This window comes from Spea bombifrons, chromosome 4, assembly GCF_027358695.1.
Source record: "Spea bombifrons isolate aSpeBom1 chromosome 4, aSpeBom1.2.pri, whole genome shotgun sequence".
Taxonomy (NCBI): Eukaryota; Metazoa; Chordata; class Amphibia; order Anura; family Pelobatidae; genus Spea; species Spea bombifrons.
In genome coordinates this window covers 4,435,991-4,453,612 of record NC_071090.1, presented here as the reverse complement: position 1 = coordinate 4,453,612, position 17,622 = coordinate 4,435,991, and the positions used below count along the sequence as shown (strand labels likewise).

At 47.7% G+C, this 17,622-nt stretch overlaps 1 protein-coding gene across 10 annotated transcripts in view; it reads right to left on the bottom strand.

The window, feature by feature from the left end:
- Nucleotides 1-15,956, bottom strand: part of ERC1 (ELKS/RAB6-interacting/CAST family member 1) — an 80,430-nt gene extending 64,474 nt beyond the window's left edge. For all 10 annotated transcript variants that reach the window (XM_053462657.1, XM_053462661.1, XM_053462658.1 and 7 more), the window contains exons 1-2: nt 15,826-15,956; nt 8,802-9,631 (exon numbers count right to left, since the gene is read on the bottom strand). In XM_053462657.1, coding sequence (XP_053318632.1) covers nt 8,802-9,470 — 669 coding nt within the window. In that variant the 5' untranslated portion in view covers nt 9,471-9,631; nt 15,826-15,956. The remainder of the gene's footprint in view (nt 1-8,801; nt 9,632-15,825) is intronic.
- Nucleotides 15,957-17,622: the final 1,666 nt, after the last annotated feature.

The window sequence follows — 17,622 nt, the reverse complement described above, 5'->3', positions numbered from 1 at the left end:
ACAGGATTTTAATGCTTTCAGTTTTTTGTTTTTTTTGCACAAATCTGTATCCCAGCATTAAATATGATTAATTTAATGGGGGGGTTATGAGGCTCAGAGATATTTAGAAACATTAAAAAATATCCTACACAGCCTATAAGAAATCAATATTCCAAAGAAAGTCCCCGGCTACAAGAACAAATTCAGTATTATTATTATTATTACCATCCTTTATTTATATAACGATATGAGGTCATGTGACCCCCAATCCCCAATATTATTTTAAACCCTGAATGTTTGTAGAAGAGCGAGAGGAAAACAAAAAGAGCAAGACCTAGAGGAAAAAGAGCGAGGAAAGGAGAGAGCAAAAGGAAAAAAAGCGAGGACTTGTTACGTTATATAATTATGAGAGGAAGAGAGGAGAGGTGCAGCACTGGAGACAGAGCACCGCTTTACAGATGTCATTAACTCTTTGTGGTTGGTAAGGCTTCCCCTGGCTTTCGAAGTGTTAAGTCAGGGACATGGTCGGCAGCCAACTCTCTAGCGCGACAATCGCTGCAGAGAGGGGCCGCCTGTCACGGCCGGGGCCGCTTTGTGTGTCTGTGTGACGGGATCATTACTACAATTAGCGGGTCGTTATGAAGCAGCACAGTGACTCATTCAGCCGGGGGGGGGGGTGTAATGCCCCCCCACCAGCTGCAGCAGTGCAGGAATCGCAGGAATGTCTGCCTAACCGCCAGCTGGAAACACGCTGCATGCGGCAGTGACGTGGTTAACGCTATCGCCCCCCCCAAAGACCCTACACCCAAGGCGAGACCTTCTACAGGACGTACACCGAGGGGTGGCAAACCTGGCTGAGGATAATGGGCGCTAGCCCTCCCACAAGGAGAAAAGTTTTCAAAGTAGTTTTATCGCCATAGCAACACGTCAAATGTCGCTGGTCACTGGAATATCCTCCTGGTTACTATGGTGATATGATTATATCAAAAACTTTGCACCAGAATTCACTTTTGTCTATTTAACCCGTTATTTCCTGGGGTCTAGAGAGATGTAACACGGAAGAGTATCCAACATAAATCGGCGCTGGACTGTAACTCCCAGCACTGCCAGCCAAGCCTTCCACTGTCTGGTAATGATGGGAGAGGTTCTGTATTTACTCCTGTGTGACCCCTGACCCGGAAGGATCTTAATAGAGAGGTGGAGAGGTGTGATATAAGGGAGATTGGAGAGGGAAAGAACTTGGTATGAGACGTATTCCATTAAAAAGGGTAGTTATTGGCCATTCTATTTACAAGAGAGTTTATTTCAAAGGAGAAACATTAGAGACCATAATCTGAAACCGGACGGTCAAAGGCTTTACAAAGAGGGTGGTAAAAAGAAGGAACAGTCTCCCAGCAGAAGTGGTAGAGGGTAATACAGTGAGGGTATTAAACATGCATGGGATAGACATACGGCTCCCGAATCTAAGACGAGACCAACGACTGATTAAAGTCTTTACAGCAGAAAGAAGGGAAGACTGGATGGGGGCCGAATGGGGCCGATCTATGTTTCTATGTGAGTAACACTTGCCGATGGGTAGGATTCACTAAAACCAGATTTTAGCTCTCAGTTCTAGAAACAATCTTACCCTGGTGGTTAAAGAGTTAAAGGGAGCGAGATGTATACGTTTGACCCAGAAGAGTCGACTCTTAAAGGGTTAAGAAGATCGGAAGGGTGGATTGGATTAGCTCAAGGAATCCAATTAGAACTTAAAAGGATTTTTGGCTGGGGGGGTTGCTTAGATAAACCTCCTGCTGGAGTCAGCTGAAGGGGAGGATATGTGGTTTGTGACCCTAGGGCCGGGGGGGGGGGGGGGGCAATTCTAGGGCCGGCTGGGGGACAACAATGACTACGACCCTAGGGCCGGCTCAGTTACTCCAAAGCATCACAGCGCAGATCCCTGGGAAAGGCGGCCTTTTCCCCCGACACGCGCCGTCCGCAGCCAGAAACACGTGTACCCGCCACATACGGAGCACGCCAGAACTGGAACCTGAGAAACAAGCACACGCATGTCGCCTCCTGAAACAAATCCCAAAAGATACAGAAACTACTTTTACTGGAACAGAGAACGTCACGAGGCCAAGACTAAAACCAAAAGCCAATGCTAGGGGCACTTTGGGCACGCACCCCATGCCTCTCTGCGGGGTAACTGGCATCAGAGAAAGGACTATTTATTTGGGGCCGTGTTGGAGGAGAATTTACAATAACTCCGGCCAGTTAAATGTGGAGACCCTCTACCTACCCATCTGTGAGAGCCAATCAGCTTCAACTAAATGGACCATGTGACTTAACAGGGTGGGGCACCGAAAAGTCCAGAGGCACGTATTAAAGATGGCTGCCACTCTAAAACACATAAAAAGGACTGGCAACACATTTATAAACGTTAAACCGGTGTCTGCTATTAATTCGTCTTGGGGGCTGTTCTTTTTATCAGTAAAAAATATAAAAATTCATGACAGTCGGACAAAAAAAAACATGGCAGGTTGGAGGTGCCGCCGTGTTCCAGAACCGTGATAAATAAGTGCGTGGGGGGGGGGACACAGATTGCGTATGGAACGTACGCGGCGTCTGCGACAGGAGGGGACAATCTGCTAAACGGTGAAACAGCTTGTATGATAAGCCTGAGCAGCACCGTGAGCCATGAGATTGCTAAACTCCCACGCCAACGTCTCCCTGCCAGAAACCCAGGGAGCATTCCCTCCAGCAGAGAAGGAGTTAAAAGGGCATGAGAGCTTCTGACAAACACTATCCTGTACTCCGAGCCGCTTTCAGGGAAAACGAGGAGATTTCTGGCTGAAACAAAATTACAAAAATGGGTTTCTAATGATCAATCAGCCTTTTAAACTTAAAATTGGATCAGGGAACACAACGTGCCATCGGAACACAGGAGTGATGGGAGTGATAAAGGGCCATTGGAACACAGGAGTGATGGGAGTGATAAAGGGCCATTGGACCGCAGGAGTGATGGGAGTGATAAAGGGCCATCGGAACACAGGAGTGATGGGAGTGATAAAGGGCCATCGGAACACAGGAGTGATGGGAGTGATAAAGGGCCATTGGAACACAGGAGTGATGGGAGTGATAAAGGGCCATCGGAACACAGGAGTGATGGGAGTGATAAAGGGCCATCGGAACACAGGAGTGATGGGAGTGATAAAGGGCCATCGGAACACAGGAGTGATGGGAGTGATAAAGGGCCATCGGAACACAGGAGTGATGGGAGTGATAAAGGGCCATCGGAACACAGGAGTGATGGGAGTGATAAAGGGCCATCGGAACACAGGAGTGATGGGAGTGATAAAGGGCCATCGGAACACAGGAGTGATGGGAGTGATAAAGGGCCATCTGAACACAGGAGTGATGGGAGTGATAAAGGGCCATCGGAACACAGGAGTGATGGGAGTGATAAAGGGCCATTGGAACACAGGAGTGATGGGAGTGATAAAGGGCCATTGGAACACAGGAGTGATGGGAGTGATAAAGGGCCATTGGAACCCAGGAGTGATGGGAGTGATAAAGGGCCATTGGAGCACAAAAATTACACACGAGCCAAAATGTTACCGGGCAGGGAAAGAGTCTATCGAGTTATCTAACCGCGCAGTCAGTGCTTTGTCCAAGTGGAACAGCACCTTAAACGCATCTAAATGTGACTGATACAATACGCAGATTTTGGGTGGACGCGCGTTCTTTTTGGCTGCTCCTTCCTGTCTGATATCACTTCGTGTTCTTTGGGGGACGCCTGCAGGGCAGTACCCCGAAAACAGAAGATTCCAAACCCCCGAGAGCGCAGAGGAATGCGATGAGACATTCGCTGGGAGAGAGACCGTATAAACAGTCTGTCTTTATAGAGGGAACTCCCACGATAAGTTTTCTTATCGAGCGTATGGGTGGATATAGCGCCAACATATTCTGCAGCGCTGTACGACGGTTTCATTAATGATGACATCAGACGTTACTCCAGCCCTGCAGCTCCCCAGCAGAAATCAAACTGAAACAGCAAAAAATAAATGTAAAGGTAAATCTGTATGTAAGGCGTCTCCGGAGATCACTGCGACCGGCCCCCGGGCCGTCAGCCACCTGGGAGTCCGCAAAACTCATAGATAAATAAAGAAATTGGTAACTGGAGACGGCAGAGAAACCGCTGCCTCGGGGTAAACACTTTCATCAATCACCCCCCCCCAACTCATCAACCTGAAACTCGTCAACCCGACTCATCACTACCCGCTGTTGTGAAATTCGACACGAGCCTCGAGCCCAGCTTCAGCGGATCAACATGCGCGCCCCCCCCCCCCCGAAAACTGCATCTGACTGATAGGTCTAGCAATGTTCTAAAAGGGGAATTATTCCTCCTGAGCAACCCCCCCCAGCACTGTATACAGTAATATAACCCCCCCAGCGCTGTATACAGTAATATAACCCCCAGCGCTGTATACAGTAATATAACCCCCAGCGCTGTATACAGTAATATAACCCCCCAGCGCTGTATACAGTAATATAACCCCCAGCGCTGTATACAGTAATAACCCCCCAGCGCTGTATACAGTAATATAACCCCCCACGCTGTATACAGTAATATAACCCCCAGCGCTGTATACAGTAATATAACCCCCAGCGCTGTATACAGTAATATAACCCCCAGCGCTGTATACAGTAATATAACCCCCCAGCGCTGTATACAGTAATATAACCCCCAGCGCTGTATACAGTAATATACCCCCCAGCGCTGTATACAGTAATATAACCCCCAGCGCTGTATACAGTAATATAACCCCCCAGCGCTGTATACAGTAATATAACCCCCAGCGCTGTATACAGTAATATAACCCCCAGCGCTGTATACAGTAATATAACCCCCAGTGCTGTATACAGTAATATAACCCCCAGTGCTGTATACAGTAATATAACCCCCAGCGCTGTATACAGTAATATAACCCCCCAACGCTGTATACAGTAATATAACCCCCCAACGCTGTATACAGTAATATAACCCCCAGCGCTGTATACAGTAATATAACCCCCTGTATACAGTATTATATGCAGCACACCAGTGGGCTCCCAAGTTGGCTCGGCGGACGCAGTGGGTGGGCACTCTGAATCGTCAGACCCCAAAGAATGGACATGGAATATCCGCAGGGTACCTTAATATGGTTTTGTTTTCAGGGGGCTGTCAGGGGCATTAAACGGCCCCTTTAAATGTATTTTTTATTACAGGAAGGCTAAGCGCACGCAGCGGGCCAAGAATGACGGATCCTACAGATAAAAGGCAGGAAAACAGAAATCTGCCCCATAAACACAGCCAGGTGCCCCGCGCATCTGTCTCTACACTCTGATCCAACAACTACCCCATCTGTACCCCCTGCAAGCGGCATCTAAACGCTAACAGGTGTGTAGGGGGGCGCCGAAAACATTTCTCTGCTCGGCCCTATCCGTGGCCCTCGCTTGTATACGGATATATAGATGATCTTCAACTAGATGCTGAATCAGAAAGGGTTAATTTGGAAGGAGAGCGAAGCCCCCTTGACACTGGCCATGGGGAGTTATGTAAAAGCGCCCTTCATAATGTATAGTGTAATTGAGTTTAATATTTTCAGGCAGCTGCATATCAGCCAGTTCTCGCTCCAGTTTCTGAGCCCCAATATACTAGACATACACCCCGACTCCTTATCATACTGCCTGCGGGAAACAGTAGAATGACTCAGTCTTAATCACCCAGTCGGACTCTCTGACTAACGATAGTCTATGGAGGAACAGACTTCATTAGCACTGCCATAAAGCAACAGCTCAGTGTGGTGTATACAGCGCTGGATTTTGGGAAATTATTTTTTTCATAGGACTTCCCCTTTAAAAGGGGCCGCGGGGGGCCGTTTGAGTCGGGAGCGTATGGAGGGTCCCGGGGGGAGGCACGTTTTGTGTGATATGATAATCGGCGAACGCTCAGCTCGGTCCACATACGGCTGAACTCTGCTGTAGATCCACACGGCTGATCCTCCAACTGTTCCGCCTGAAGCCGCGGCCCCCGGGGGCAAACGACAGCAGCTCTTACACACGCGAGTCATGAAGCCCCAATTAAAAAAAAACGTAAGTTACACGAGGCGGGATTTTCTCTCTTTTCTGATATTCCTGGTGAATATTCCATCATTTTATTATACAGCAAAGGACGCACACGCTATACCTGCACGTGTGTAATAGCCGTGCAGCAGCCGTGTTTATATTTTCCTCCAATCAGCTCCAGCGTGAGGGCAGCTGAAGTAGTAGGGCTGCAGCTTTTTTTTAAAGATTAAATAAATATTAAAAGTTCCAATGGTTTGGGTTACTTAAAGTAAAGGTATTCTTCTTCAGCGGGGCTTCAGAAAAAGTTATATTTATATATATATATATATTATTATTAGTTTTATATAGCGCCATCAAATTCCGTAGCGCTGCACAATGGGCAGACAGGACTTAAGTAGTATATAACATAACAATTTGACTTACAGAAACAACAGGTGAGGAGGGCCCTGCTCAAAGGAGCTTACAATCTATGTATATGTATCTCATCAGTCCCGAAGCGGCCACGTCACGAGCCGGGGAACCTCTAGATCGAATTACCCGCACCTTTCGGTTACTGAGTAGGGTCTTTGTGCGCTCGGCTCTTGTGCATTAAAGCGTCTCAGTGTTTAAAGATCCATACGTAGCTCCGGGGGTTAACGCCAGCCGTGTGCAAAACATATGGCCTTCGGTTCAAGCATCTAGAAGCAGACGTCATACCTAGTATACCACCGGGGAGGAATAATATATACAAAAGGAGGGCAAACGAAAAGGGGTGATCCCGGGGATATCTCCTTATAAAACCCCTTAACCATTTATCGTCTGCAGTAACATTTATAAATTACAGGGTTATAATAATAAAATAAAAAAAAGAAAAATTCTGGTGAAAAATTGGTCTTATTGTCATAGCAACCAACGGAATGCCCCCATAGCGATAAGACCACTTTTCAAATGGTGAACCAGAATTTTATTTTAGTACATAGCCCCCCAATTTTTATTTGAATATTTTTTTTTTCTTCTGGGAATACTAAGCTGAAAATCCCTGCTCTGAATGAGCGTAAATCGGTGAAAACGGCTGCCGGGGGACCCACGATGTTTAAAGTCGTACCCCGGAGACCGCCGCCAGCCGCTGATTGGCCGCAGAATAAAAATAAAGCTAAATGGAGTGAAGCCACCGGGGGGGGGGAAATGCTTTGCCTCATTTCTAATTAGATACTTCAAGAACGCCAAATTCATGCAAAAAATAAAACCCGGGAAGTTTTTTTTGGTATTTGAAGAATCATTAGTATATATATTTTTTTATATTATTTATTCTTTTAACATTTTTGTGTAGTTTTATTCCCCTGGCTTCAAAATCTGCAGTATCGTTCTAGAGCTTTCTTCTCTAGAAAGGACTAAAGGGTTAAACGGGATGGCAATACCTATTCTTTCTTCTCCAGACATAAAGTATCGCGTCCTAATCCTAACGTTTCTGCAACAATTTTACTATTTTTATTTATATATTTTATTTTTATTTATTTATTTTTACATTTGGGTTTTTTGTTTTGTTTTTTTTATTTACACTACACGCGTTACAATAATCACAGCGAAGACGTCACTACGGTGATGGGCCAGAAAAGTTCTTACTGCTCATAGGTAGAAATAGTCACGGGGGGCAAATTAGCTAAATGGTGCACCCCAGATGTTTAAAGGAACACTCAAGCACTTTAATGTAAACGATACCAGAGTCCCCCTTTAAACTATGACTTTCTTCCTCTGTGTAAATAGGGGGTATACACCAGACCCCCCTTCCCGTTGCATTTGCCTCTATCCTTGGGCCCCTAGGCCGAACCTCCTGCTCGCCAAAGAGCTTGCACTTTATACTAGCCAGAGTTAGGGGGTTATAAAGATTGAAGCAACAAACTAAAACCTACGGGGCAAAGGAAGTGACGGCGTCGGCTCGCTTTTGGTTGTTTCAGCTCCGTAGCACCCACATATACCATCACGCACTGTAATCCAAATCGGCGTCAGCCTGCGCCAAATGAACTCCAGCGTTCGGAAATAAAAACACAATTTTGGGGACTAATACGGTTTCTTGAAATCTCTGCGGATCAGGAAGCGCTCTGACTTTAACCACAGAGGCTTCTCCGCTAACCTTCGCCGAAGCCGTCCATTTCCCGCCGTCTCAGACGCCCGCTAATGAACGCCAAGCTTAATTAGGAAGCGCCGGTGGTTTACTGTAATCTGTTAATTAGCAGCCCCCCTGATTCTTCGCTTTGGCAGTTAAATTGCACCCTTTGTTTTTCGGAGTGGCGAGCATTGACATAGCGGATCATTAACGGGGAGACGTTACATCCATCCCCCGCTGGGTGACGGACCACGGACCACAACTACTAAATGCAGCATTTAACGGCAAAGCAACACAGAGAGCGTTAACAAGAAAATTAAAAGATATTTAAATAGTACACTTTATAAGAAAAATATTTATTAATGGGGGGGGTCCCCATCCCATCCCCATCAAACCCCATGGGTCTTTCACGTAGACCGGCAGGACTCAAGAGTGCAATTAATGTTGTGTCTAAGTGGAACAGCACCTTAAAAAAAACAGCAATGGGTAACACGATCGGATCTGTCCCTTAAAGGGTCATCATAGCCGGCCGGGCACATCGGGAACTCAGCACAGTTATAGCTCCGGGGCGGTTACATTTGCTTATTTACCAACAAGATCAGCTTTTTGGGGCAATACCATGACAACGAGAAAAAAAAAAAACCCTCACCTGATTCTCGTCTTGAACGACTCGGTATTGCTCCTTCCACACGGAGATCTTGGACACCTCGTCCTTGCGCAGGGCCCGCTCCTTTTTCAGCTCGGGACTCCAGAAGGTCTTGATGCTGTTCATCGACGAGCTCAGCTTGCTCTCCTTCACCTCCACGTCTTTGCGCAGAATGTCGTTCTCGCGCAGGACCTCTTTCAGCTGGGCCTGCAGATCCATGATCGTGTTGTCCCGGGCCTGCCGCAGAGAATGGGGCACCGTGGACGCCATGCTGACGGCCGGCAGGTGGTGATCGCCGAAGGCGATGGTGTCGCTAGCCACGCCGCTGCTCGCGATATTAGGGCTGCTTCCCATGGCCGTCATCCTCACCCCGTAGGGCAGCCGCCCTCCAGAGCGGCCCAGGGTCATGGTGCTCTTGGGGCTGTCCCCCCCCACGTTCTCGTGGTCACTCAGGTACATGGGGCTTGCCGTGGCATAAGCGGCGTTGAGCGACTGAATATTCTCCATGGAAAGCGTTTTCCCGCTGCCGCCCCCCGCCGTTCCTCCTCCGCTCCCCCCGGTGCTGTTGGTGCGCCGGTGACCCAAGCGCGGCGACCTGGGGAGCCTCGGAGAACGGCCGGGACTCTGGCTGTTGGACTCCACCTTTCCGACGGACCGGGAACTTCCGTACATGTTCGCAGCGTAAGAACCGGGGCAAAACAAGTAGAAATCGGGGGTTTTCCGAGACGCCTTAAGCAAGATTAATGTTGATGGAGATCAGCGCTGTCCGGGTATCAGCAGAGTGTGAAACGCGACTGGTTTCCCATGTTTGATGGACGCCTCAATCTTATGATCTGAAAAGAGAGAGAAAAAACAGAATTATAGAAAAAAAAATAAAAAAATTGATCACCACGAAAGCGCCTTAATGTGCATATCTGACCTTCTAAAACCTAGAACCTCATTTAGAACCCAAAAAAATCTTAGAACCCCAAAAATGCCACCTCTCGATTTAAAATATCCTCTCGCTGGAAACGGTAGCCAAAATAAGGCTGAATATTATTTCTGAGACGCTTTCCGTGACTCCGTCCCTTTGGGGAGAATCGCATCATATGTAAGGACAGACTGCACGCCCAGCAGCCCAAATCTCCCTGAGCAGATCCGACAACGCGGACGCCGCACACAATCCAGACTCCGGGCAACGCTGGCGACGACCGAGAATCAAAATATTCAACACCCCCCCCCAAACACTATGTAAATGCATGTGGCGGAAGTTAACCCCTCGGAGACCTTCCAAAAACAACGGGCTTTAAAGCCTGCTGAAACGGCACGGAACGTCATGGCCAGGTAGAGGTGACCATGGGAAAGCAACACGATCAACGATGATATGTCGACATCACCCCTACGGGGTAACAATGTACCCATGGGAAAGAAGGGTTAAAAAAGGCAGGCCAATGGAGAGCTTGGAAGAGAGAAGAGAGAGATGGGAGAGAAACATTTAAATTTTTAAAGGGGTTTAACAAAAGTGCAGGAGGGACGTTTATTTCAAAAGAGGAGAAATGCCAGAAAGAGAGGCCATCATCTAATGCTAGAGGGTCAGAGGTAGATACGTGGAACAGCCTCCCAACAGAAGTAGTAGAGGGTGAGGATATTTAAACCCGCAAGGGATAGAGATACGGCTATCTGGCATCTAAGACGAGACCAAGGACTTGTTGCAGTCCTTACATCGGAAGTAATGCGCCAAACGGGTCTTATCTGCCCAAAAAGTCTATGCTTAATGGAGAGTAAAGAAAGGTACTTAACTTCAGATGGATGGGGGGGGGGAACTAAGAAATTCTAAAACTCAAAGGGTTAATAAAAATACCCTCTGTGTCTAAGAGAGAGCGAGTTATCGACCAATGAGCACAAAGCATTTCGATCATTAACCTAGAATCTAGTAAAACCCCAACGCGTTTCACAGACCATAAAGCAACACGGAACGGAGTGAAGGTGACCTCTACATCCCTAAAAGTATCGCCGCGTTTCCAGCTCGTTCTAAATTGAAAGGAAATGTTCCGAAACGCCATGATCACCATGACAACCTAGAACGAGCATCCAGAAGACGGGAACACATTAGATCTTAAGCGCCCGCGTCCGTCTAATCTCTAAACGTTCCGGCTTCGTGAAGCTCTTAACCGGAGACCCCCCCCCCCGGAGACGTGACATCAATCAGCAGAACATAAAAAGGGCTTAAAATAATGAGAATACGTTTTCTTACAGATCCGTCAAAACAGAAACCGTCACCAAATTCCTTTATTACTAATACCGGATAAAAATAATTTCTCCAAAAAAAAAAAAAAAATGCATACTGCCCGTGGGGGACAATAGAATGGCTCGGTCTCAATAATCCAGCTGGACTCTCTGACTAATGAAAGTCTATGGAGGAACGGACTTCATTAGCAGAACGTTCGCTATTTTTTTCACCCTCCTCCGAACTCTCCTGATCAAAGGCTGTATAAAATCAGGCGATCACCCCCCCAAATCACACAGTACCCCCCATGTAAATCACGCGGCGTCACGCATGTTGCTCCATTCCACTGGAACAAAGATGGCTTTTATTTGTGAATAAAGGAAGTGCGTTTGGGTACGATCCACGCGGGATGCAGAGACTTTTCTTAATCATCGATAGATATTTGAACTAAATTATAATATTGTATAAAAGGGCCGCCTGATTCATACTCTGATCTACTTGTATTGGGTATATTAGAATGACTCGGTCTTAAGCACCCAGCTGGACTCTCTGACTAATGAAAGTCTATGGAGGAACGGACTTCATTAGCATTGCCATAAAGCATCAGCTCAGTGTGGTGATTGAGCCGGGAAAGTCACCCAAAATATCACATGACTGACAGCGATGGCGGGTCCAAGTCTGCAGATAAAGGGAGCTCCGTTCGCTCATGTTAAAGGGGTAAAGGGCAGTAGGAGGGAGAAAATGTGATGTCACACGTGGGGGGTCTTTGAATACGTTTAACCTTGGATAATACTAAGTTTCTGATGATGTCATAGACGGTAGGGGGAGTAGGGTGGCCGATACCCCCGGTGCAGAATCCGGATCTCCAACAAACCAGGAGGGGTCCGCGGTCCTTATGGGTCTTCATAGGGTCCAATCAGCTTGGGACACGGCCATTAAAGGGTTACAGAAGGATCTTTTATGAGACGGGTCCCCCCCGCTCCCCCAGGATCCCCCCCCCCCGCTCAATCCCACCCTCAGATCTGGAAGTAAACAGAGAGAGCGTTGGGGCTGATAGTTTCTCCTCCCGCACGGACATAAAATCTGAACAAATTCAATTACTGAATCCCCATCAGGGGAGGAATAAAAAAAACAAATGGAGGCAGCCGGCGGCGCTGTCATTCGGCGGTGCCGTGTTGGTGGAAGGGATCAGAGAGCGGATCTCCGTGAACGCCGGGTGGGCTTAGCGGGAAGAGTCTTATCTCCCGGCACTTAATGTAAAAATAACAGCCGAGGGGCCACCCGTGCCAACAGCCTGCGGAGGGACTGAGCCAGAAAAAAGGCCGCGTGATGCCGCCACACGCCGTGGCCACGGATTTCGCAATACACAGCTAGACACGCTTACACCGGTTACGTTAACCGGTTATGTGCCCCTGTTGGTGCAAAGTCTAATAAGTGGTGTCACCGGGGCAACCAACAGAATGCTGATAACCGTGTTAGTTGCCACGGTGACAAGACCATTATTCAGATTACGCACCAGATAAAGTCTTGAACGCGCGGAAAGATGCTCGTGAGCTTGTGTTATATTGTGGTCTGGCTCAACACGGGCAAACTAATCACTGCTGACCAATAATAATATTATTATTTATGTCTTATTACTGCAGAGCAGAGATGATAAGATCCGGGGTTCTGGGTAAGAACGGGGAAATCATCGTCTTGGCAGAAATGTGTTTTTTTCCGTAACAGCCGCAGCGTCCCGGCGATCGTACATTCTGGAGAATCGGGAGCCAGAAACGCAACCGAGCCAAAGCATGCCCTGCTGGGAGGCGGATCACTCCAGGATCCGGAACAAGAGGAAGGATTATTCCCTCGCAGCGCTGCGGCCGATCTGCGTGCAGACAGGTCCCACCGCCGCTCCGCATTATTATATATTTATTATATTATTATATTACCCGATCCCATGCATGTTTAATACCCTCACTGTATTAGCCTCTACCACCTCTGCTGGGAGGCTCTTCTACTTTCCTCCCACTCTCTTACAATAAGCACAAGGAAACAGATCCTCTGCTGAAATGTACGGAATAAGCCGAGTTACTCGCGCAGGACCCCCGAGCTCTTACCCTAGGAAGAAAATGTAGGCGGGGGAGGGGATCAGGTAAATAAACACAGGGGCGGATTTACAAAAAGGTCCATAGGGTTTAAGGGGGGGGGTTGTCCACCTTTGGTCCTAGAGGTCAGCAGCAGGTTAGCAGATCTTTCACTGGGAGTCCCGGACCTGGAAATGCCAGCCCTGGGCTACCGATGGTATCAGCGCAGGTTCGGGACTGAGGGGGGGTCTCAGCGGCGGCTCGGACCCTTCGTCTGCGAGGATTGGATCCGTTTCCTGTAATTTTAACCAATCAATTTCCCAGGATCATGCAGTGCAGCGGGGGATGGGGGGTAGCACTGCATTAGCAATCAAGATAACCCCTTAGCTGCTGGGAAAAACCATACAGATACAATAGCAACGGACCACCAATGTATTCAATGTATATGTATTGGGGGACAGCAGGGGGTCACTCTACCCCCAGGGTGCAACAAACTGAAAGCAGGACTCACAGGAGGTCATCGCTTTAAACATACACGTGCCGGGGCTAAGGGGTCCGCATAAAAGGGAACCTGCCACCTAAACAGGGTTTACGTTGTGAACATGGAACACGGATAACCGTTTATATCTCGCTGCAGCAGGACTACAAACAAACGTCAAGAAGCAAAACCGTGCTGACGCCGCATATGACATCATACCTGACACTATATGCAAATAAGTTATTGCATACGGTGGCTCACAGTGATGTCATAAATATACTTCGGTCCCATCAAGGGGGGGTTGATAGAATATAAATATTATATTATTGGAAATCCAGTCCAACACCGCCAGGCATATCGGTTTCCCGCCGTCACCCTGTCGGAGGCCGAGATAAGGGACCAATCGTCCGCGAGGACTCCGTCCTATTACTTTATGTGACCGGGAGACCCGAGAGGCGTCCGGTGTCCGCATCATAGAATGTGTCGGCGGATTAGAACCATTCGGCCCATCTAGTCTGCTCAGATTCTGAATACTTCCATTAATCCCTGGCCTTATCTCATATCTAGAATAGCCTTATGCCTGTCTATCTGCTGGAGGTCAATTCCATGCATCCACTACACTCAAAGTAATATCTACTGATATTACTCTTCAAAAGTGGACAAAATACCAAGCTAAAGGCTCACGTTGTGGTGCTGAAGGTGTTAATAATGAATTTACAGGATTTGTTATTATTATTTTTCTATTTTGAATTGATATTTTGAGAAAATAAAAATAATAATAAAAACTAGTTCGGTACGGTAAGAGGCGGAGAGATGTTGGAATTACGGCGGCTGCGATGATGACCGCAGCGCAATAAATTACATATAAAGCCTAAAATATTTTATGATAAATACACAAAAAATAAAATATTGGGGAAAAAAATAAAATGCTGCAGCTGTCACATCAGATGACGAGATACACGGTCCTCGCAGAGACTTAACAGCGGTGTGCTGGCCGCCGTGGCACGGAAAGGGTTAAGCGGCATTTAGCATTCTAGCGCACAATAAAGATGCCGGTAAGTAAAGGTCAGGCGGGGGGATGAATGGGACGCTATAAATTCACCCCCGGAGCGAGGGAATGGAATGCAAGGACGGGGTCCGGAGGAATTCACAGCATCGATCAACTGGATCCAACCACGGAGGCGAGAAGAATCGCTTATTAACCGGATCATCACCACGGCAACCACATCCCAGATCCAAAAGGACCAAGATCCCGGCTTAGCATCCAAAAGCCCCCCCCCGATCAAAGCTCACTATGGCTTCCGTGGCACCGCATTACCGATCCAGACCCAATCTTACCCGCAGAACCCAAGCCAGCATTCCCCATCATACAAATAACCCCACCCAAGGTGAAACCCGCCGAGGACGCAGGGCCACAGCAGAAAGCTGAAGCACGAGGGCTAAACCCGCCGGAAGGTGGAATAATAATAATAAATAATAATAATAAATGATAATAAATGATAATAATAATAATAATAATAATAACCAGACCCGCTGCGATGACCAACCCAACACCAAGGCCACAGAGAACAGTTTGCCCCACATTCCACACCCCGGTGTCACAAGCCGGAGGGCTCGGGACCAAAACATAGAATAATAAAAAAAAAAGCAGATTACAGCAAAATCTAACGTGAATTTCAAGAGAAAAAAATATTTAATAATAAAAAAAACTCCAAACCGTGAGCTGATCCAAAACAATGAAAACCAATCAGAACCTGACAGATCCTTAATCCCAGCGAGGGCTGCTTTCTATATTATGGGCCCAACCCTGCTTATCCAGAGCCAGCCACCCAACACCATCCTGAGGGACAACTGACCATGGATCAGCCACAGGCTCCTGATGGACTACAACTCCCAGCATGCCGTGAAAAGCCTGGCTGGGGATGATTGGAGTTGTAGTCCATACATAAGGTTAGCACTCCCTAGCCCTTCATATATCAGAACCAAATCACTGCGAAGCCAGGAATGTGTCCCTATGGGTGGGCCCCTGAGCATCTCCACTGCTCATGATGGACTATGCACTGCAGGTAGCTGGCTGAGGATGATGGGTGTTGCACTCCACCACCAGCTGGAATGTGGCATTGCACAGTCCTTGCTCATCCTCCATTCCAGTCCGGGCCCACTGCCCTCTTCCCCGGGTCATCGTCGGTACCGAGCACAAAGTCACGTCTGGCTGGGTGTTTCCAGTCCGTTCTCTGCAAAACTACGCCGTAGCCGCCTTCCCGTTATTCCCCTTACCTGTCTCGCCGGCTCCGGTTTCCTCTCTACAATCCAGGGCGGAGAGCTACTTGAGATGTGACGTGCGCGCTCACCAGCGGAACGGAATGTACCCGGGGGGCCACCGTAAACCACCGACTCCGCCCACCCTCACAGGCACTTCCCACGGCAGATGTGATTGGCAGCTCAGCCACAGGCCCCAAAGTGACACGTGATGCGCGAGGCATTCTGGTCGAAAGCCATTTACCCTGTCGTCCAAGAAGGGCGGCCATTTTGGGAAGGTCTAAATGCTTTAGAAGGGTGAGCAAGTGGTAAATTTGTGATATTCCCAACATGCGTTAAGAAATTAAATAAATTAGCACCTGTTTTTTTTAATATTTTTTAAGAAAGTTTATTAAAAATAAAATGTTATAAATATTATGTTGTAATTAATAATTACGCCTAGATAATACCAAAAAATACATGGATTCTAAAGGATTTAAATAAATAAAACTTGGCATCTTATCTTTATATATAATATATATATATTTAATTTTATATATATATCATATTTACAACATATAACACCAAGGGTCACGCTAATGTTATTTGAGACCATTTAACTTTTCCTCCCCAGCCCCTCCGTGCGTTTGTGTCCACAGTTGGGTTTGCTGATGTAAAATGCAGATTTACTATTTTTGGGGTTCCCTAGGCAAACATGTGTGATGTCACATGCTGTCATTGGAGCGGCGTTGTGACATTACAGCTCTCCTTGCCAAGGCTCTACCTCGTCTATACGCGGGTGATGATGCCCACTTTGGGCATTTCGCATGGACCGTAGCCCTGAGAATCAAGACTTTCGACACACGGTGTTGCAACTTTATATCAAACAGAATTGAGTGAATTATTCATGGTGGTTCCTGAACCTTCTGGTTAATTACTTTGTCTTGGGCAGGCTTGGGTGGGTGTTGCTTGTCAGCCACGCGTGAAAATGTGCGACCCCCAAAAGAGACAAAGTCACAGGTGTGCGCCAACCCAGCCTACCCACCACTAATGAACTGCAAGTGTGAAAACAGCATCGGTCCTTTAAGACCAGCAACCAAGGTAGGTCGCAGGCGCTGGCCCTCTGTTTGCCTGGTGGCCAGCATACCTGGGAACCCTGGTCTCGGGGTGAAGGGGTAGATTCTCAGGGTGATATGTGTGATCGTGTATAAGCCTCCTGGTTGGTTCCTTTGCCACCAGTATGTTATGGTTGATATTTCTGCTTGAATGCAGGTGACTTAAGCATATCTGATGGGCTATTAAAGGGTTAACATTTCAAGTGCGGGCCAGGTGCGAGTTATATGGCAGGAACGGAAACTTTAACGAACGACTTGAAAGGAGTAGAGTGACAAAAAGTGTTTACAAGCGTCTGCGTACGGGAACAAGGAGGGGGGCGAACACGATTATGGCGATGGCGTAAGGGCTGGTAAATCCCAGCAGCCCATTGCCAGCCTCTCCTGCTTTAAAGGGTCCACACATTCTCATACATTTTCATTGACTTGGCGCTCGTTGCCGTTAAACAGACACCCGAAATGTTTCAGTTTCCAATAATTCTTTAGAAGACCAGATGATTTTAACAATTTCCACCCAAGAAAAGTCGCCTCCGACGGAGCAGAGCGGGCCTGGGGTTCCTGCACTGCAAGAGGCGCATCACCCCAGGTATGTCGCACCCTGCAGAACCTTCCCCGCGGGTACCCTTATATCCCGAAGTTTGATATAAATTCCCGCAGAGCGTTATCGGTTCAGACATCGCTCCTCCAAGCCAGCCCCGGCACGGGTCCCATAGGCAGTCCGAGG